Below are 20568 nucleotides of genomic sequence, written 5' to 3'. Positions count from 1 at the left end.
GTCATGGGTACAAGGAGGGGTGACGGAGACATCTGGGACTTAGATCCCAGCGAAGTTGGCTCGTTGCCAGGCCCTGTCCTATCAGCTGGGTCTCCTAAGTGCAGGGACCCAATGGCCTGGGCAGCACTGTCCCACAGGGGTGCCTGCACGATGCAAATGTTCTATTTCTGTGCTGTTGAACCTGCGAAACGTGGCTAGTGTGGCTGACAAAGTGAATGTTTACCTGTTTCATTTTAAGTAAACGTAACCAGCCACCACATTGCTTTACGTGCTTCGCACCCCAGATCACATTTGAATCACTCGGATGTCTTTAAAAACTCCCGATGCCTGGTGTCAGAGCCTCACCCTAGGTCCTGGCTTTGTTCATTGGGGTGGGCGTGGGTATCAGTGTCTTCTGAAACAACCCAAGTGCTTCTTACATGAGCCAGCCTGGAGAACCAGCAATCCAAGACCTGGCCCACCACACTCTCAGGGGTGGGAAGGCCCCTCTTGTCACAGCTTGGCCCAGGGGGCATGTTTGGGCTTCAGAGGCTCTGCTCCCCACCAACCTCCCTCTGCCAACCCCCCACCCAGCTATCCTCCCTCTCCTCTCCACTGCCAGCAGGATCTCACAGCCTGCTGGCTCGCTCCCCGTCCCATCCTTACCCACTTCCCAGCCCAGACACACTGCCCATTCACCTGGGCCATGCCAGGACCTGGCCAGCTCCCTGTCCCCTGGACAGCAGGGGTCAGAGGTCGGGAGCTTGGTCCTTGCAGCCCCTGGCCCTTGGACAGAGCCCAACCGGCCATTTTCCCAGGCTGGGCTAGGCTGGGCTGCCGCAGCAGCTGGTGGCCCGGCTGAAGTCGCTGGTTTCTGTCGTTTTCCTATTAAGCTGATACATGGACCAGGGTGCTTGGGAGGCTCCGGTGCCAGAGGTTTCAGTAAAAGGCTGGAACCTGGGGAGAAGCTTTCTTCCCCAAGTGCCTCGGGAAAAGCCGTCTGAGCTGATGTCCCCCCACCCCTGTATTTGTCACCCATCCCCCCAAAACAACGTGTCCCGTGACTCACGCGTGGCAGCTTGTGCGCTCCTTTTATTATTAAATATATAAGCAGCTTCCTATTTTTTAAATAGATATTTAAATGACTTTATATAAAATAATTCACCACTTCCAAGTATAAAAACAAAATCTCACAGTGTGTGAGCCAATGTTCTCTCTCGGCTTCCTCAGAGAAAAAGAAGGGTTTCCTGTGCGGGTGGCCGGGGAGGCCACCCAGAGGTGGCCGGGGGCCCTCCCGTTCCTGGGTCAAGAAAGCAAATCCAACCCATTGCTGAAGCTCTTTGCTTTCTTGACTTATAAAATACTATAGGTTTAAGGGGTGGGAATGGAGGAAGAATGCCTTTTTTCTGGGTTTTTTTTTTTCCCTTCCACTTTTAAATACATATGTTCTAGCATCAAATATAGTCTATGACTAGAAGGAGAAGCCCCATGGGGAAGTTCTCTGCCTCCTTCCCTCAGCTGGCAGCAGCAGGCAGGGGAGGCAGGTCGTGGGCCCCAGCCCAGGGGCCAGGCAAGGCGGGGTCTCTAAGTGGAGGACCCAGGGCAGCAGAAGAGGAGGGACACAGTAGCACAAAGGGACCAAGGGCCATGGATAACCCTGTCACCTTCTGCTCACCCCTAGAGCCACAGCCGTGGGCTGGCTTAGGAAGCCAAGGCCCTCAAGGCAGACTTGAAGCAGGTGCACCAGCCCTCCCCCACCCAGGCTTGCCTGGTCAGAGAGATGGTGGTCGTGGGTGGGTGGCTGGGGTGAGAGCTGGAGGTATCACTGCCTATCAGGCTCCTAACAGGGACCACCCGCCCGGGGCCCAGGTGCCTGCGGGCAGTGGCCTTGCAGCCGTGGCTGTGGCAGAGGCCACGGGTGCGGACGACTCCCCCCAACCTCAGGGGCATACCCATAATTTCAAAGACCCCCTGTGCCTGTCTGCCCTCCCCACCCTTGCCTCCCTCCCACTAGTCACTTCCCTTTGGGGAACATCAAAGTGCAAAATGCAGAAACCTGGGCCAACAATACAGCCTGGAGACCTGCTCTGGCTGGTGGCCCAGGCAGCTCTCCCGCCCTGATCCACCCCAGGGAGTCACAGGCCGGATCAGCAGAAGGTCAGGGCTCCAGGGCTCCCACGGTCAACGGGCGAGGCCGGCTCGGGCACTCAGTGCAGAAGCTGGGGAACAGCTGGAGGGACGGGAGGACGGATGGCTGTTCGTTTACGGGATGGACGGGTGGGCCGTACAGCAGGCAGGTTCAGTCTTCACAGTGCAATGGCTTCCTTCAAGAGGGGGGCCTCTGTGCGGCCCCCCGGAGGAGCCCTGGCAGGTGCCAGAAGGGCAGCAGGGCAGGGGCCGGACCTGGTCTTTGCCTTGGCATCTCAAGCCAGGCAGGTACTGAGGGCACCAGCAGAGAACACTTGGGCGAGCGGAGCCCAGCAGGCCTTCTCTTGCCATCTTCTGGGTTGCATGCCATTCCAGGAAACACAGCCGGCACTGGCCCGTCCTACGAATCACATGCCTCTCTCTCTGAGACGAGTCCCTGCTTGTTGGGGTAGGGATCCAGCCCTTGGCACCAAACAGGTCCTCTGGGCACGAGGGCTCTTCCATTCCTCAGTGCCCACCTCATTGTCCACATCCATGGGCCTCTGGGTCCCTGGCCCAGGGGCTGGCTTGGCAGGGGGTGGGAGAAGAGAGCAGCCCCTGAGGGGCAGAGGGTGCTAGGCCGGGCTTGCCAGCCTCCCTCAAGTGGGTGGGAGCCTCCAGGGCCCACGATAAATATCAGCAGCGCGGGGGGCGTCCTCCAGCCCTCTCTGAGTCAGTCCAGGGTCTGTGAGTCTGTGAGTTGAGGGCGTAGGGACCCCGGCCTGGCTGCTCTGGTCTCATCGGGCAGGCGAGAGTTCTCATGGTAGGCAGGCTGTGTTCCTGGGAGAATGGCTGAGGAGGAGGGCGGTGGCGCCCTGCTACGGTCTCCTGCCATGGAGAGACTATCCTGTGCGCCCAGCTGTAAGGGAGAGAAAGAAAGGCTCATCAGCTGAGTGGGAATGGAGGGAGGGGTCACTGAGGACACTGGTGGGGGAGTCAAGGCGTCGGCGTTCCTGTGGGCTGTCGGCAGCGCTGCAGGCAGGACTTCCTTCCGTCCTCTCCCTCGTCTTCCCAGCCACCCCAGCCACCGCAAGGGACCAGGCAGCTTTCTCTGGCAGGAGTCCCAGCCACGGGCCAGACTGCCCTCACCTCCTACCTCCTCCTGGGGAAAAGGGACCACAGAGGGAAGCAACGAGGCCTGGTGGAGGTCTGAGCAGGGGTGAGGGGGGCATTGCTCAAGCAAACGGGTCTGACAGGGAGGGCAGGGGGCACTTGAGTGTCCTGAGACCCCTCCTCAGGCAAGACCAGCTCCCTGGCCATGGTCCAATGAGCCCAGGGTGAACCCTGCTAACTCCAGCAAAGAAGAGAGTTCACAGTCCCACCTCCACGTCAGTCATCATAGCGGGTCATCACACATGAAGGTCAGGACGGTGGAGCAGAGGTAACTAAAGAGGAAGAGCTAGAAGTAGTCCCCCAACAAGGAAACTCCCTCCCTATCACTTGGCATGCTCCTTCAGGATGGGAGTCAGGGCCCTGCTCTCTCCCCACCCCACCCCCACCCTTGTCCCCTTGCCCAGCATCCTCAGAACGCTTTGTTCCCAGACCAGAAATCCCCTGGACTCCACCCAACAGTTTGACTTTGGCCCCTGTGTGGAGCTGCCCTCCCTGACCGTCCACAGGCCCCCCTGGCCAAGCCTGTGATGGGCAAGGGGAAAGATGGGACCACAGCCTCTGGCTCCCAGCCCATTCCCATGCTCTGGAGGGAGAGGATGGAGGAGCCATAAACTGGACATGAGCCACACTGGGTACAGCTGGGCCACAGGCACTGCTGGGGCCAGCAGGGAACGAGGGCTGAGTGGGCGAGCTCCAGCCTGCTGCCCGTCTCCTGATTCCCTGGATTGGAGGGGCTGGCATCATGTCTTCTTTCCGAGAGTCCCTCTCCCGTCAGTGTGGGGCCCGCCCTGAGCCTCCCTGAGTCTCCTAGTGCCTGGCTGGAGCCCACCGTACGGCTGTACCCACCGATCCAAGGCGGGGGTCTGAATGTGGCCCCTACCCTGGTTTCCCTCTGTGGGTGAAACCTGGAGGGGAGGGAGGCCTGAGAATAGGCAGGCAGGGAAAGAAGCGTGAGACTGCACAGGGCAGACGGCCAAGACCCGGGGGGTGGGCTACCACCATCAGAGGGCGGTGCAGCTGTGAGCCACAGAGTCCCCAGGGGCCCCAGTCCATCCTCTGCCTGGCAGTCCCAACGGGCCTGGGTCGTCCCCACAGCCCTGCCTGTGTCCCACCTGACCCACTCTCCCTACCCACAAGGTTGACCCCAGGATTCCAGCTGCAGTAGGTTTGCTCTCTTCTGAATGGGCTCCCCTGGCTTGGAACATTTGTCAGATACCCTATCTGCTAGGAGTGGCCCAGACCTGTCACCCTACACCTGGGAAGGCCCTAAGGCACTGGCTTGCGTTTGGCACGGGGTGTGACTGAAAAGTTGAATGGGGCGCCCCAACTCGTCAGCCAGCCAGCCAGTCAGCAAGTCAGGCACTCAGCCTGCTAGTCAGTGAGCCGATCAACTCCCCAGCCAACAACTAACCAGTGAGACGGTTACTAGCTAGTCCATTGGTTAATCAGAGCCACCCAGCCTTCTGGTCAACCAGTCAGCATCAATTAGTTAGCCGGCTAACCGGTCAGCCAGAAGGCTGGTCAGTTAGAGACAGCTGGCCAGAGTCATGGGTCAGTCAGCCCTGCAGCCAGTTGGTCAACATTTATTGAGTTCTTGGCAAGTGCAGAGAAGCCCTCTTTGTTTTAGAACCCGGGACGGGAAAAGAAATGCAAAAACAGCGGGAGACACAGTCCCTGCCCTCAAGGGGCTTACAGCCTTCTCAGGAGTGCAGAATGCACACATACGCGTGACACAGGAATCGAAATGTATACAAACAACATCCAAGTCTGTGCAAATTGATACAGTATTAACCAAATACAAGAGAGCAGAGGGGTGTGGACGAGAGGAGCTACCGGAAGGTGGTGGAGATATCAGGAAGACTTCCTGGGGCTAATTGTGGGCGGAGGGGAGGGCGGGAAGGAGGGTGGGGCCACCTGGCCCAGGAGCAGGGGAAACCTGGGTCACCTCTTTATCCACAGCGTGGGGGAGGACAACAGAAGGCGGCCATCAGCGTGCAGCAGACACACTTGGAAGGGCCCGGAAGAGAGAATTAGGATGGAAACAACTTCCGTAGATACAGAGGGTGGGCAGACCCCACTGGGGTGGTTTTGACAAGGATGAATATAAACCCCTGCACTTTGGTTAAAACAATCAAGTTGTCCAAGAACGGACAGAGGTCTGGCTCGACAGGCTTATGGGGGAGGGGGTAACTGGGGGTTTCAAAGATCACATGCTCAGTATATGACAACAATATGATGCAGTTGTTTAAAAAAGGAAAAAAACAAAAACTAATGCAATCTTAATATGTAGGAATAGCAGACTACTGTCCAGATCAAGGAAGGTGACAGTCCCACTGTACTCTGAGCTGGTCAGACAACATCGGGAGCACTGTGTCCAGGGCTGGGCGCCACACTTTCAGAGGGACATTGACAAACGAGTGTGTCCAAAGGAGGGCGACCGAGATGGTGAGGGGTCTGAAAACCACATCATATAAGGAATGTTTGAGGGACTCGGCCACACTTAGCTTAGAGAATCCCTAAAGGGGACATGGATAACTGACTTTAGATATTGGAGGGCTCTCATGAGAACAGGAGGGAGGACCAGCGAAGGGGGGTGGGGGGGGCCGGGAAGCCGGTTAAGTATCACGTGAGGAAGGACTTCCTCATGGTGCTATTGGCCGATCCCCGGGAGCTGGCCTGGCGCTGGGAGTGTGTGATCAGAAGCTGGGTGAATCCCGGTCAGGGAGGCAGAGGGGAGGCCCCTTTGGGGTGGGACACTCGGCCACATGACCTCTGAGAGCCCTTTCAAGACTGAGGTTCTACAGCTCCATGAATCTGAACACAGGGAGGCAGGGATGATCTTGGCTAGAGAGACGGGCCAAACTAGGGGGCAAGCAGAGAAGAAAGTGGCAAGAGGCACGTGGGCAGCAGCTGCTGATGGAGCTTGGCAGCCAAGCTGAGAAAGGTGGCTGGAAGTGGCTGGCAATGCACAGCTACTGAAATTCTCCAGGAGGGTAAAGACCGTACACTAGAGGATTTGGGTGGCTGTGGCGTGTGGACGGTGGCAGGAAGACTGGAAGCCCGAGGCAGAAATAATGACCCAATGCAGAAAGAACAGTGCCTGGCCTCAGATGGGCGGAGGGAATGGAGGGGTCCTGAGGACCCAGAAAGGAAGCGTCGGCCAGCCCTGGTGATGAATGGAAGACAGAGCAGGGGGGGCGGGGGCACGAGTCGAGTGTGTGGGCCTCCAGGGAGCTGGTGGTGTCACCAAGCTAGGGTGACTGAAAAAGGATGTAGCTCATTTTCAGGGGTAAGGAGAGATCCAGAGTGAGAGTCTTACCTTAGAACTCCTTCTACACCGGAATTTCCACCTGTCTGTCCTCATCCTGGGTCAGGGGGCTGCGGGCAGAGCATAGGGCTGGCGTCAGACTCCAGCAGAGGCCGGGCCAAGAGGAAACCTGAAAGTTTGCCCCCCAACTTCCGCATGTGGGCTCTAACCCGTTCAGGTTTAGAAGACCCAAGACCTAACCCTAAGAAGAAATCAGGAAAGATCCCAGATAAATAGGAAAGAAGAGACACCCTTCCCCCTCTCCGCCCTCCAATCCTGTTCAGAGCTCCACAGTCTCCAAGCGAGTGGAGGAAAGTCTCCCCCAAATCTAGAGGGGAAAGAGACGCCAAGACAGGCCCTGGTGCCTACAGAGCCTCACCTGTCCTCCGGTCGCTCCATGGGATAGTCCGCTAGCTGAGGCTCTCGATGGCTCTGGGGACAGAAGAGAGCAGGCGCACTGAGGAGCTGGAGGAGGCTAGGGGGAGCATGGCCCCATCCCCTGGCAGGGCTATCTCGGGAGTCCATGAGAGAGTTACCAAAGTCTCCCCCAGCTGCCCAGAAGTGGGGATCAGCCACAGGGTCAGGGGAGCTCCCTGGTGAGCCTCTGCAGGACATCCCCTATCCTGCGGTCCCCTAGCCCCAGGGAACACCTGGCCCAGGCCCATACAGCATCACTTTCCTCCCACCTGGGTTCTCAGCTTGCTTCTGGCCCAGGAAGATTCTTTCCCACTCCCAGGAAGATTCTTCTGCCTCGGCCCTTCCGGTTGGCCTAACAGCCTGAGCCCTCCCCGTCTTCCCTCCATTTTGACCCCCTGGCCCCCCACCCTTTGCTCAAGCAGCCTCCTGTGTCTATGCATCTGGAGAACCCAGGCCGAGCCCCAGCCAGCCTGCCACCAGCTGGACCTGCTTCTCCCCTGGCTGTGCCACTGTCCCCACAAGATGCCTATCTGTCATCCGGCTCTTCTTACCCGTCGCCTCCACCTGTAGAACAGCAAGCCGCCCACGGCCAGCAGGACCAGGATGACGCCACCGGACACCTCATAGGGCGGGTGGAAAGAGGGCTGCTCATGGCCTGTGTCAGTCAAAGTAACGGAGTTAAAATGGGCATGCGGCAGGGCAGCCCCCTCATGAGCTCCTCCTCCTTCCTGCCCTGCAGGGCTCCTCCGTGCCCTGGTGCTCCGCTTGCCCTGCAGCTCCCCGAGGGGCAGCACACTGCCCCAGGTGTGGCTGCTGGGAAGCCTTGGCTGAGCAGAGAGGGTAGAGGGGCGGCTGAGGCCTTTTGGGAGCAGTGACGGGGTCCTGGCAGAGCCTGGCTCCTGGTGGTCTCTGGGTGGCAGAGTGGGACGGTCTGTCTTCTCAGGTATGTGACTCCGGGCCTGGCCAGTGGGTCTCACCGGGCCTGACTTGGGCAGGGAGGTGCCAGTTCCATCCGCTGGCAGCCGGCCCTTGGCTGACCCGGAGGACGCAGATGCCAAAACGACGTCACTGGGTCTGGTGCTCTCTGCCTGGACATGGCCTCCTCCCAGCCCGGAGGAGGAAGGCTCTGGCCCTTGGCGTCCAAGACCCTCACTAGCTTCTCCAGAGGCCTCTTCTAGGGCCCAGTCAGTACTCAGCACAAAATCAAGAACATCCTCCGACCCAGGGATGGGGGCCCCGGCAGTGGGGTGGGGCTGAGGTGAACCTCCTGTGGGGCCTCCCTCGATGCCTGAGGTCTCTGGTGACTCAAAGCTCTGGCAGGTGCTCCTGGGTGGTCGCTGCTTGGCACTGCCCAGGTCCACTGTGCGAGGGGGCTGCTCACTGGGCAAGAGGGAACTGTCCTCTGTCCCCTCAGCCTCAGCCCGGGTGAAGCCATCCAAAGGGGCACTGGAGGGGGCAAGGGGCTGCCGAGGGGAGACAGAGGCCGGGTCACTGCTAGGGGTGGCTTTGGGGTACAGGCAGTTGCAATCAGGCTGGGTCGCCATATCTGAAAGAACCACAGAGAGGGAGAGAGAAAGACGGGGAGAAGATAGAGTCACCAGCTTCTAGCACAGCTTTCCCAGAGGCACTGGAGAGGGGTGAGGGTCTGGGAAGCCCCGCGTCCCCCAACTCAGCCCTGGGGCTTAGGACAGGACAGCACCGGAGCACAGGAGCCGATGCTCATGTCACTGGCAGCAGGCAGGGAGGGTGCAAACTGCAGGACATTCAGGCAGACAGGAAGGAGCAGGGTTTAGAGGGACAGACAGGGTTCGGGTCAGCGAAGACCAGAGCACAGCCCTTCCTGGAGTTCCAGCGGCCAGACGCCAAGCCAAGGGTGAGCCGCGGCTGGCCAGGAGGTTGAGCAGTAGCCTCAAGGACTAACACAAGACACCCGCAAGCCCCAAAGACACTGCGCCGGCTAGAAGCAGCAAGGTGGTTGCATGCACGGCAAGGCCATGGGCAGGGACAGGCTGGGGCTGGAATGTGGCAATGCTTGAGGCCTCGGGATGGAAACAAGGAGACTGGACTTGGCCATTGGCAGGTGGCAGGGCCGAACCGCAGTGCCTGCCTCGGGGAGCAAGGTTGCGTGGAGGAGGGCACACGTGACACAGGACGCAGAGACGAGGACACGTGGGGAATATGTGTGCAGCTGGCGCCAGGACTAGGAGGGTTTGGATGATGTTCAGACTTCAAATCCAGCCTGTCCCTTGAGGGGACACTCAATATATCCTGAGGACTTCTGGAGCCAGGGTATCCTGGTGGTTCGCAGCAGGGGTCCCGGAGCAGGGCCCTGACTCCACACGGAGCCTCTGCGCTCTCCGCGGAAGCCCCCGCACGTTCGGCCAGCCTGCAGAGCCGGTGGGGAAAGCTGCCATGCCTGCGGGGCTCTCCGAGAGGACCCCCTTTTCCACTCCCTGATTTCACAGCCACCAGCACGGTCCTTCTTGATGCCTTGACATGCAGACATACGTAGGTGTACATGCACGCACATGTCAGAAGAGACATGTGCTTAAGACCACCCAGAGGTACACAAAGCCATATATGTACACAAAACAAGCACATCTACACACATAGGAGCACGAGTAGCAGCCAGGCTGCCTCCCTGGGGTCCCTCCAGCCCCACATCCCACCCCCCAATCCCTGCCCTGGTCCACACGCCCTCCCCCAGCCTCACACTTGCTGGCCCTTTGGCGCCTACCTTCGCTGGGGCATTTAGCAAAGCTGTCATTGCAATCCTTGCTGAAAGGGTCCTGGTTGTCTTTAAGGAGATTCTTCATTTCACTAAAGACATTCTTGATCTTCTCCAGCAACCGGAGGGGCGACTCAGAGAAATTTTGGACACAGGCCTGGAAGGAGAGCAGGTTCCCCCTGGGTGAGGATGACCACTGATCCCGTGTCTCTAGCTTGTCTGTCACACTCCCTGGGCTTTTGGCACATCTGCCTCCTTTTTCTCTTTGATTTTCTCTCTCCCCTCCCCCCTGGTTTGCAGCAGGATCAGTCCAGAGGCCAGGAGGTATGCCATCTATTCACAGAGATGTGTCAGGCACACGGTAATTACCTGGGAACCATGCAATGCACGAGAGAGGTGGTCCCTGGCCAAGCTGGACATTGAGTCCCGCAAGGCACAGGTGCTAAACCCATTATGAGCACGGTGAGTCCTGCGGAGTACTGAATGGTCTGAGAGTGTAGAAAAAGGGCTCAGGGGGAATGTCCCTAAGAAGGGACTACAAGATGAGCAAAGTTAACTGGGAATGGAGGCAGAGCTGGAGAGAGCTGTCCAGGCAGTGGGAACAGACTGTGCAAAGGTCCTGAGGCAGAAAAGAGCCTGAACTGTCAAGAGTATAAAAAGGCTAGAGTGGCTACGGTACTGCTTTCCAGGAGGAGAGGGGCGAAGAGATGCAACTGAGAGAGGTCAGCGAGGGCCAGTCCTGCAGCTCCTTGTTGGCCATGCCAAGAACGGTTAGCCTTAGCCACAGAGCAAAGAGAACACATGTGAGGGGTTACTGGGGAGGTGGGTGGGTGGAACTGTGGTGTGGAGAAGGGCCTGGAGCGGGCCCTGGGGCTGTTTGTGCTGCTTCTGCGTTGGTGTCTTAGAAGGAGATCCAAAGTGCTCCCTCCCCTTCTCTTCTACTCGGGGGACACAGGCTCCCCACACCCACCGGAGCTCTGAGAAACCTCACACACACTCCCTTCCCTCCCAACTCTTGGGCAGCCCCTCCTCCATCTCCGGACCAGGCTCCTCTCCTGCACTTGACTTCTGAATGCTGGCATTCCTCAGGGCTCCGTCCTGGGCCTGCCCTGGGATGTCACACACGCCAGACAGTGCCAGGCATGCCCGTGGCCTCATCTATGGCCTCCTTGCCCATGACTTCCAGACACTAAGCTTTCCCTTAAATTGAGCTGCACAGGTAAGAATTTCACGGGGCTGTGAAGCGGTGGGCATCGCTGTGTGCCCGTGGCCTGTGCATAGTAGGCCCTTCATCAGTGTTTACCAAGCAGACAACGAAAGGGGGTGGGGATGAGAAGACCCAGGCTCTGTCCTCTCACTCACCAGCTCGGTGACACTGCCCAAATGGACTACCCAGTTTGGGCCCATTTCCTCCTCTGTGGAGTCAAAATGACAATCCCTGCCAGCCTCCCCCTGGCTGTTTGTGAGAAGAGCTACGCTGGCTCCCTGGCCTTTCTTCACGGGGAAAACAGGGGCAGTCAGACAGAAGGCCCCAGGGGCCCACGGGTGTCCACAGAGGCTGTGTCTTCCCCCCCGCAGGAGCTCCGAACGCCTCCCCAGCCAAGCCTGCTGGGGACTAGCTCCTCCCACTTCACGGCTCCAGCCCTCCTGGGCCATGGGCATTCATACGTGTCCCGCAGGGCGGGCACCTCAATGAAATGCCGATCCCTGGACCTCCTCACAGATCCAGTGAATCTGACCCTCTAAGGGTGCACCCTGGGAATCTGCATTTTAAATAAACTCCTCAAGTGATTCTTAAGCACATTAACGTTGGAAAAATCACAATTTAATACCTCCTTAAAACAGGCTTCCTCCCCCAATCCCACGCTCCCTCTGGCGACCTCTGTCCCTGAGCTCCTCCAGTATCCTCTCCAGCTCCTCTCTTTCTGTTCTCGGGGAGACGGCACCAGCCACCACGACACTGGCCTCCGGGCTCTGCCTGGGACTAGGGCCTCCTGCTGGTGTCCCAGCCTCCAGGCTTCTCCGCACAGCAGCCAGAACATTCGCAAATTAGGTCAGGTCACCCGTCTGCCCACCCACCTCTTCAGCAGGGCTGCCCCTTACTCTTTACATCAAATATCACATCGTTAGGACCCAGGGGATACAGCTCTGGCCTCCTCTCCTCTCCACCCTTCCCGTCCACGCTGCCTGCTGCCCAGCCTCTGGGTCCTGAACCAGCGGCTCCTGCTCACCTCAGGGCTCTGACCAGCCTCACTGCTTCCCAACTTGCCCATCATGGGGCTTCGAACGATTATTTTCTTACTCAGAAACCTTCCCTGTCCCTTCCTCCCCACCCCTTTTAAATCAGAGTCCTGCTTTTCCCTTCCAGATGGGGCTCCTTCAGGGCTCCCACCCTCACCTCCTTCCCACCTTCCCCTCCCTGGTATCCTCTTCTGCAGCGCAGCTACTGCCTGCCACTGCCGGCGCACCCCCTACTTGACCTGTTTTGTTAACCGTCTAGCCGCCCCCAGAGCCCCCAATGTAAGCTGCATGAACGTGGAGATTTTTGCCGCTATTTTGTTTCCTGGTGTCTGGACCAGTGCCTGGTACAGAATTGGCGCTCGCTAACTGTTTGTGGAAGGAAGGAAGGGTCCTCGTGGTTTGTGATTCTGTTTGCTCATGCTATGGTGTGTTTTGTGGCCACCAATCTCTTTTCAGGACAAGCCCTGCGAAGTTGGGAACCAGGCAGCTCTTGCTCGGGGAGACACTGGTCAAGGCCTAGCATTGCCCGTGCAGCCCCAGACGTCCTTGGCAAAGGTGAGGGGAATGAAGACAGGAAGGAGAGAGCAAGCCAGCAGTGTGAGGCGGGTTGAGGAAGCACATGCACTCTGGGCGTGTGGGCAGGGAGGGGACCACCACAGCCACCCGGGAGCCCAGACACAGGGCTCCAGGCTCCTCCTACCTCGTCCTGCTCTTTGTCGTTGATCTTGGGGAAGCAATCATTCAGCCTCACGGAGAGTTCCTGGAGGTTCGAGAGGGCATTGGCATTGGAGGTGTTGTCTTTGAAGCTTATGGTGTCCTCCAGTATGTCTCGCACCAAGAGAAATGCCTTCCTAATGTAACACACTCGGTCTTCCTGGAAAAGGAGAACCTGGAGTTGATGGTCTAGCTGATGAGGCCAGGACCCCCGGCTGTGTGCCCAATGCCCCTACCCCAGCAGAAGGAGGGCTGCAGCCTGCCCGGCCCTGACCTCAAACCTGACCCTGGCCCCGACCCAGGGGGAGAGGCTAAGGAGGACATTGCCCTTGGCTAGCCCTTCTTTCTCTCTCTTTGGGATCTGGCACCGTGTGTGTGTGTGTGTGTGTGTGTGTGTGTGTGTGTGTGTGTGTGGAGGGGGAGGGCAGGCCAGTAGAGGGAGGGATATGTGGACTCTGATTAGAGAGAGCTTTGGATTTCTGGAAGAAGCCTAGGGAGGGTAGACTCTGGGGAACTTCTCTCTCTCTCTGCCTCTCTTTGGCTTGCTTCCACACAAAGTCCTTTCCACATGCTTCCTTCTTACCCTGCAGGCCACAGAGGTCACAGGGATAACCTCAGGGTTTTGTCTCCCTGCAGGGTGGCAGTCACCTCAACAGAGACTCTGCTTTGAGCCTGTACTCCTAGCACCGGAGGAAGGAAATAGAGAGAGTATTCTTTGGACTGCGAGGTGATCTCCAGATCTAACAGGAGCGTGTATGGGTCACGTGTGTGGGAACAAGCTCTGGCACCACGGCGATTTCGTATGAGGCACAGAGATGAACAAACCTGGAGTAAGGGCTGGGGTGGGGGGCGCTGGAAAGGCACTGCAGGCACCAGGAAGAACTGTGCAAAGGCCAGGGGCAGGGAGGAGCCGGGAATGGGGGTAGCAGGTGGGGCTATGGGGTGGAGACTGGCGCTTATCAACCCCAGGCTAAGCAACCTAGGCTGTCTTCTGAAGGGGTGGTGGGGTGGGGGGCAGGGGGAGCCCTAACAGGTTGAGGGGAAGGAAGAGGAAGTAGCAGTTTAGGGTTCTGAGAGCTCCCCTTGGTGGCGGAACCAGGGGTGCACTGGCAGCAGCGAGGGTGTTTGGGCAGCTCTTCAAATTGCCCAAACAGCTGATGGGGAGGCCACCCCAGCTGCACTTGGTGTCTGCTTAGAGGTGGGGTAGGAGGAAGAGGGAAAGGACTGGACCAGCCCCCTGGTGGCTGGACTGTCTGCTGGATGGAGGTGACATCCTTAAGCAAAGCATGTGGCCCAGAAGTATGGGTTTGCCTCAGGCCCTAGAGACAGCCTGCCTGAGTTCAAATCAGACTTCCACCACTTGCTAGCAGCACTCCCTTGATCTCTCTGGGGACAATAAACAAGACAACTGTACCACTCAGTGGTTCCATCAAGATTGATTAGGAATGTGCCTGGAACACAGCAAGATCTTGACGTGTGTCAGGACCAGGGAGCAGCCGGGCACTCGAGCCCCTCACCCTGCCCAGCCCTGGACCCTGACACCCCAGGCTTAGCACCCGGGGATCCTCACACCTCACCGCGCCCAGCTCTAGGATTTCTCCAACCGTCACGCTCCCACACGTACCCACCCTGACAAAAGCATCCCAGCTGGGCCTCGAAAAGAGCCCGAACTCACCATGTTCTGATATACAAACTTAAAGGAGATTTTGCACGAGGTCTCCATCTGACTGTCAATCTGTAAGAGAGAGCAGGCCAGGGGTGGCAGGGTGTCCGCAGCTTGACTGAGCTTGCCTCACAATGGAGACTAGAGTTTCTGGGTGGATCGGGGTTTGATCCTCACCCACCTTCCCCCAACCACACCTGGAAAGACAAACAGGGGAAGACTTGTGCTTCCCACATGCCCAAGGGAGGGCTGCAGAGGGACAGGAAGTCTCTTCCTCCTACTTCCCACTCCATGGCATCTGACAGATGCCACCTTGTTCTAGGGAAGAACTATCTAATAGAGAATATAGGACATAACCTCCTAGAGAGAGAGTGAGCCCCCTGTCGTGGCAGGAATTCAAGCAGAGGCTAGACAAATTCTGAGGACTCAGGATCTGTAAGGGCTAGAGTTAAATAAATGCCCTGGTTGGCCCCCAGGGCAGTGGTTCTGTGATTCGCAGCCTCAGGGAGGGGCTCTGGTCCCCCTTAGCTTTCTGTGGCATCTGCATGCAGCAGGAAACATGTGGGGTGGGGGTGTAAGTCAGGCAGGAGGCCCAGCAGACAGGCTCCAAGCTCAGGGCCCTGGAGCTGGCCTTCACCAGTGGCGCTCCACCCTGCCCAGCTGGCCAGGGAGATGGTTAATTCCCCTCTGAGCAAGACAGCAGCCATGACAGCAACCTGATTCTGCTTGGCTGAGTCACGTTCGGAACTGATGGAGACTTTGCTGGCCCAGTCAGAATGAGGCACAGGCCCCTTCATGGCCAGGGTGAGCAGCCATCCTAGCCCTAGGGCTGGGGCAAGAGCCAGGGCTGTGAGGGCGGAGGGCTGGGAGGTAGGCACGAGTCCCCGCTCCAAGTCTGGCTGAGGGCCTGCTGCCGGGCGGGTGTCACATTTGGGTATCCAGGAGCTGGAGGCAGCATTTGGGCACAGCAGACAGAGTGGGCTGGCCCACTGAGGGGCTTCAGAGTCCTGGCAAGCATTCCCCCAGGCAACCAGCTGGCAGCCCACCCTGTCTCCTGCCTGCAGGGGAGTCAGAGGGGGCTTAGGGTTGGTGGTCAGAGGCCTTGACCTCGCGAAGGTCGGTGAGGGGGAGCATCAGTGTATGCACGTCCCACACAGCCCTACTTCTCTGCCTGCCACCCCTCTCTTTGTCCCTGCTCCTTGGCTCCTGCCTCAGTTTCCTCAGAGGGGAGAAAGCAGGGTGGGCGGGGCCACACACTCACCAGCTGCTGTAGGAGCTGCAGGTGTCCATCGCCGATCATTTGGCTACAGTGCTTGGACTGCCCCTCGGTAATACTGCTGCTCACCAGGAGACAGACCAGCAGTAGCTGGCGGACCAGCCATATCTGTGAGAGAGACAGCCTCGTTTCTCCTGGCGCTTCCTCTCCCCGGGAACCCCCTCGCCCTCACACCTGCAGGGTGACCGGCTCTGCCCCTCACCCCAGGATGCGCCATTCCCCAAATCCAGCTTTCTCCAGGTTGCCTAACAGCCTCGGCACAAACTTGCTCTCCCTCGATGACAACCCAAATGTCACCTTGAGCAAGACACCTTCCCTGATTAACCCAGGACAAATCTTACTCCACATGGGCCTGTGATGAGGGCTTGGGTGGCAGGTCTACCAGTCCAAATTCCAGTCGCACAGGAAACTCCTTAAGTGTAGGACTTGCTTCTACCCATTTTTCTGTTCTTGCAACATCAAACACTGAGCCAGGCATCCTGTGAGCTGCCCATTCCTCTCAAGTTCATGTTCATGCACTGGCTTCCAGACTTGAAGCCAGAGACATTTCCCTTGGGCTCAGTCTTTCCTTCCACCTGCTTCTACACAGGTCTGGCTCTGCTACCAAAAAAGCCAGGGGCCCACACTCAGTTTCACTGGGCACCTACCCCATGCTAGAGACCTTCGGAGCCCTTGGCGTGCGCATGTGTGTGTCAAAATTAACCAGAGGCAGCAGCAGCGCTAGGCCATCGGGCTGGTACCTGCCTGTTGGAGCACTGTCCGGCCGTGCATCCAGCCAGCCAGCTGTTAACAAGGGCCAGGGTGGTTTTTGAGATCTCACCCCTCATCAGCACCCAAGTGGCCCAGTAGCTGCTGACCCCCAGAGCGGTGGCACTGGCTCCTGACACCCTGTCTGTCCCCTTCCTTCCTCTCTTCCTCCTCCTCACCCCTCAGCCCTCTCTCTGGCCCTAAGTCTCCCCTTCTCCAGCCAGAGATAGAGAAAAACCCGTGGGCTTTTCTGTCCCCAGCTGGAGGTCGCCTCCTGGCTGAGGATGCCCTGAGATTCAGGGAAATGCTGTCAGGGTGGGGTGAGGGCTGGCACCTTCCTGGGCTCTGGGCTCTGCCCCAGTAATCCAGATGATGAGACAAATACAGCAAGTGAACAGCACATTGGAAAAACACAAGGAGGCTAGGAAACAGCTGCTGATTTACATATAACTAAAAGCTCAAATGTTTGCCAGCTCTTACCAGGGAGGAGAGGTCCTGGCTGGGCTACCAGGGAGGCTGCAGGGAGGAGGGGCCTCAGAGAGGCCTGGAAAGATGGGGAGGAATTGATGGCAGGGAGGGAAGGGATGACCTGAAGGGAAGAGGCACGGCACGCCCAGTCCCACTGCGCACAGGGATGCAGTGAGGGTCCCAGCCTGACTTGGGGGAGGGAAAGTGTGGAAGAGGGAGGAGAGTCATGGTGTTGGGGGCAGGGAGGGGTGGCCTCAGGCTCTGCCGGACAGTGAGGAGGTAGCCCTGGGAAGGAGTGACTGTCCAGACCCTCAGAAAACTGGGCCATGCAGGTGTGTCACCCCAGGCCGGCTGCCACTGAGGCTGCAAGGCCCCAGTGTAAGTGGTACAGAGGAGCAGGCCCAGGGGATGCTCAGGAAGACATCCCTGTTGCAGGCACTTCAAGGGGAGGGCAATGCTTAACCTCCGGGGATGCCTGGTTTTGGGTGCTTTTACAGGCATCAGGGTGAGGAGAGTGCAGCCACCACATGGGGGGCTGACTTTGAAGATGGCCAAAGGGGGTCATCCCTGCTCCTGGGAGCCCAATTTTGCCTCAGAGGGAGATCTGGACGGGCACCCAAGGGTTAACGCTCTAGCTTGCATCTGGCTAGGCTGCCTCTTCTCCCTCCTCCTCCCACCAGCCTCAGCCTCTAGGGCAGCCAGGAAGGAACCTCTGTGGAGGGCTCAGAGAGATGCGGGACATCTCCTCCCAGCTGTCCATCCTCACGGCCTCCCATCCTGTTCCATCTTCCCCATGGACCATCCCTGGAGAGACCTTGGCATAAGTGTACCCGCAGGCTGCCCTATCTAAAGCCAGCCCCCTTTACTTTCCTCCTCTTGCCCCATGGTCTCACCTCCTGCTCCTTGTCTCAGTCTTGCAGCCTGTCACCTCGCCCTCCCCGGTTCCCCTCAGCCCTATCTCCCCTCGTGGTTGGGCTCTTCCTCCCCTGTAGATCTGCTCGGCCCTCCCTCTCACCCCACCTGCAACCCCTTCCCTGACCTTCCAAACATTTTTCTGCTTCTCTTCTCCCAGGTTTCTCCTCCCATTCTCCTCCAGGGCTCCTCAGAAGCAAACCCACTGGGAGGCCACTTACTCTTCCTTAACAGTGACACCCTGCACTTTCTAGGAGCTATGGCAGCTGCTGCCTGCGGTGAGGGCAGGACCGTCCCCATTCAGTCCTGAGCAGCCCCTGTCCACCGCTCCTCAATACCAAACCCGCCTCCCACCTTCTTCTACTCCCCCCCAAGCCCAGGGTCTCCCCCAACGAACTGCACCTGAGTTTGCAAACAAGATTCAGAGCTATCCCCAGGCAACTCTGGGGTCTGGTCCCTCCAAAACGGACTTGATTCAGCCCCCCAAGTCCCCATCAGCTCCGTCTGTGAGCTGGAACAAGTAGCGGCTTGCCCAGCTCCTTCCTTCTGCCAGCAGTTCCTGGGCACAATTCTGTAAGCTGATGACCCCTGAACTTTCTCCATCCAGAAGCACACACTCCCCAGAAGAACCTGGACGCATGTGCGGGGTGGATGAGGAAGGTGCCCCCTGGAGAAGGCGCCACACTCAACGCACTGCCACTCAGCCAGTTCCTCAGCAGTGGTCCGTCAGAAGGCAGAGGCAGGGGCCCTAGTTGACACGGAGCCCCTGCCCGTGGCTGCGAACCCCTCTCTCCGCCTAGCGGGTGGCTCAGTGTACCCCTCCGTGCAGTAGGATGAGCCGCCTTCCCTTTCCCGGGCAAGCGCTGCAGCCCGGGCAACAGCGGCAAAGCCGCAGTGGGTCTCAGCCCGAGCACCCCCAGTGCCTCGGGGCAGTCTGTACGCAAAGATGGGAAGGCGACAGGAGCCCGCCGGAGAGCCTCTGCAGCCGGAGCCCGCCGGAGAGCCTCTGCAGCCGGCGCGCGCGGGCATTCGAGTCCGAGGGGCCGCGTGGCCGCCGAGCACCAAACCCTGCCCTGCGCTGCGACCGCCTCTTACCGTGGTAGGGCAGCGCCCGGCGGCGCCCCGTGCGGTCATGCGGGCAGCTGGGTCCCGGCCGGGCGCGTCGGCCGCCCTCGCTCGCTCGCTTGCTCGCTAGCTAGCGGCAGCCGAGTCTGAGCCCCACCGAGGGCCGCGCCGCTGTCGCGGGAGTGGGGAGAGCCGGCTACGGCGCGGAGAGCAACAGGCAAACTTTCACTTTCCCCAGCCGGCTCCGCCAGCTCCTCGGCACAGCCTTTTTAAGCGACTTAGGCATGTGGTTTATGGGAAATTACGTTGGACAGGCGCCAAGCACACACGCGCGCGCGCGGGGGCGCGCGCACAAACACACACACAAGCTCGAAACACACACACTCCAGAGGCCCACTGAGCCGCCTCCCCGCCCCCACCCTCGGTCTGGGCTTCCCCGCTTGTCTTCCAGTCGCCTGGTCTTCTGTGCTCAACTCGGCAAAGCAATGCGTCCTCCACCGCCTCGCGCCCTTCCTCGCTCTCGCTGCGGACTTTCCTTCTGCGCTCTCCAAGTGGATCCGGTGTTGTCTTTCTAACATTCCTCTCAAGGGACTTTCCCTCTAGGCCTGAAAATTCCCAAATCTGAGCAGGAAATGGTCTGAGAGCTGGGCAAACACTGGAGACTGGGGCCTCCCCGGCTGTGCACGACGCAGCACCTGGTGGAGCTTGAGTCAGCAGGTTTGCAGGCAATTTAGAGCCCCCAAGCAGCCCGCCCAGCTTCTTGTTTCCAATTCTGGGGGCAGGGTCCAGGCAGGGAGGCCAGCTCCCTGGCCAGGAAGGGAGGGACTGTGTCCTGGAACAGGGAGAGCTGGGAGGCTCTGCGGTGTGCCAGGAGACACTCCAGGCACTTGACCCGCGGGTGATGTAAGTGCTGGCTGGTACCCTGCTCTCTCCTGACGGCCAAAATCTGGGGCTATTGGCACCTGGGCCCTAGATTTCCCTTGGTGCTTTTGGAAATGCATTTACTGAGAGGATCAATCACACTTTGTCTCTGCACAGAATGACTCTAAATGGAGCCCAACAGGATGAGTCTATTAATTACAATGCCATTGTGAGGCCACCCGCACCCACCTGCCTGGAATATATGATATGTGGCCTGGTCCCAAAGAGGCATCTCTAGTCACTTGCTCCAGCCTCAAGCAGGAACTTTGCACCTGCACACCCTTGCTCATCACTGGTCCCTCTAACCCTAACCCACCTGCCTTCGGGGCAAACTCCCCATCCTCTAAGGCTGAAATCACACCACATCCTCTGCCAGCAAAGCTTTCTTTAACTTCCAAGGCAGATGAATGGCTCCTTTTCCTGTATTCCCACTGAACTTGGCTCCTTCCTCCCCGGGGGACTCTGATAAATTGTCATTCACTGGTGGATTCATCCTCCACATTACTCTACAATGTATTTAAAGTGGTCCTGACACATATATTCTGGCCCCACTCTGGACTGAGACCTCCTCCAGGCTGGTCCATGTTCACTTATCTCCCAATCAACGGCACCTAGCACCCAGTTGACACCCAGCTAATAGTGATTTTGGGAAGGAGGCCACCAGAGAATCCTTCCCGAATCATTCCTTTGACAAATGTGCAGCATGTGGTGGCTCTGCGTGTGGCAGGCACTGTGCTGGGCCTGGGGATATGATAGTAGTGGGCTTGCCGACATGGTCCCTGTTTCCACAGGCTTGGGAACAGTCAGAGCTGAGAAGTATGGGACAGCGA

The 20568-nt window shown here is 58.6% G+C and overlaps 1 protein-coding gene across 4 annotated transcripts; it reads right to left on the bottom strand.

Annotated features, from left to right (window-relative positions):
- Positions 1 to 1051: 1051 nt before the first annotated feature.
- On the bottom strand, positions 1052 to 19569 carry CSF1 (colony stimulating factor 1). 4 transcript variants are annotated; one of them, XM_071219725.1, is made up of 10 exons: positions 18848 to 19565; positions 15611 to 15733; positions 14362 to 14421; positions 12673 to 12846; positions 9741 to 9888; positions 8268 to 8549; positions 7555 to 7658; positions 6966 to 7018; positions 6599 to 6657; positions 1052 to 3025 (listed from the first exon to the last, which is right to left on the bottom strand). In XM_071219725.1, the coding sequence occupies exons 1-9, from the start codon at positions 18884 to 18886 to the stop codon at positions 6612 to 6614; spliced, it is 1029 nt and encodes a 342-aa protein (XP_071075826.1). In that variant the 5' UTR covers positions 18887 to 19565; the 3' UTR covers positions 1052 to 3025; positions 6599 to 6611. The 4 variants fall into 4 exon arrangements, with proteins under 4 accessions (XP_071075826.1, XP_053771557.1, XP_053771559.1 ...); XM_053915582.2 differs by having other exon boundaries at positions 7555 to 8549; positions 18848 to 19567; XM_053915584.2 differs by lacking the exon at positions 8268 to 8549 and having other exon boundaries at positions 18848 to 19567.
- Between the last annotated feature and the right edge of the window lie 999 nt (positions 19570 to 20568).

Source organism: Desmodus rotundus, chromosome 12 (assembly GCF_022682495.2).
Source record: "Desmodus rotundus isolate HL8 chromosome 12, HLdesRot8A.1, whole genome shotgun sequence".
NCBI classification, from domain to species: Eukaryota; Metazoa; Chordata; class Mammalia; order Chiroptera; family Phyllostomidae; genus Desmodus; species Desmodus rotundus.
This window is presented reverse-complemented; position numbering and strand designations above follow the sequence as displayed.

What these genes read in the sequence shown, in the direction of transcription:
- CSF1 (XM_053915583.2), bottom strand. Translation starts at nt 18,886, where the DNA reads ATGACCGCACGGGGCGCCGCCGGGCGCTGCCCTACCACG. An exon ending in ACGACAAAGAGCAGGACGAG is followed by an intron (nt 9,889 to 12,672) that starts GTAGGAGGAGCC and finishes CTCTCCTTCCAG; the next exon opens with GCCTGTGTCCAAAATTTCTC. An exon ending in TCTACAGGTGGAGGCGACGG is followed by an intron (nt 7,019 to 7,554) that starts GTAAGAAGAGCC and finishes TTCTGTCCCCAG; the next exon opens with AGCCATCGAGAGCCTCAGCT.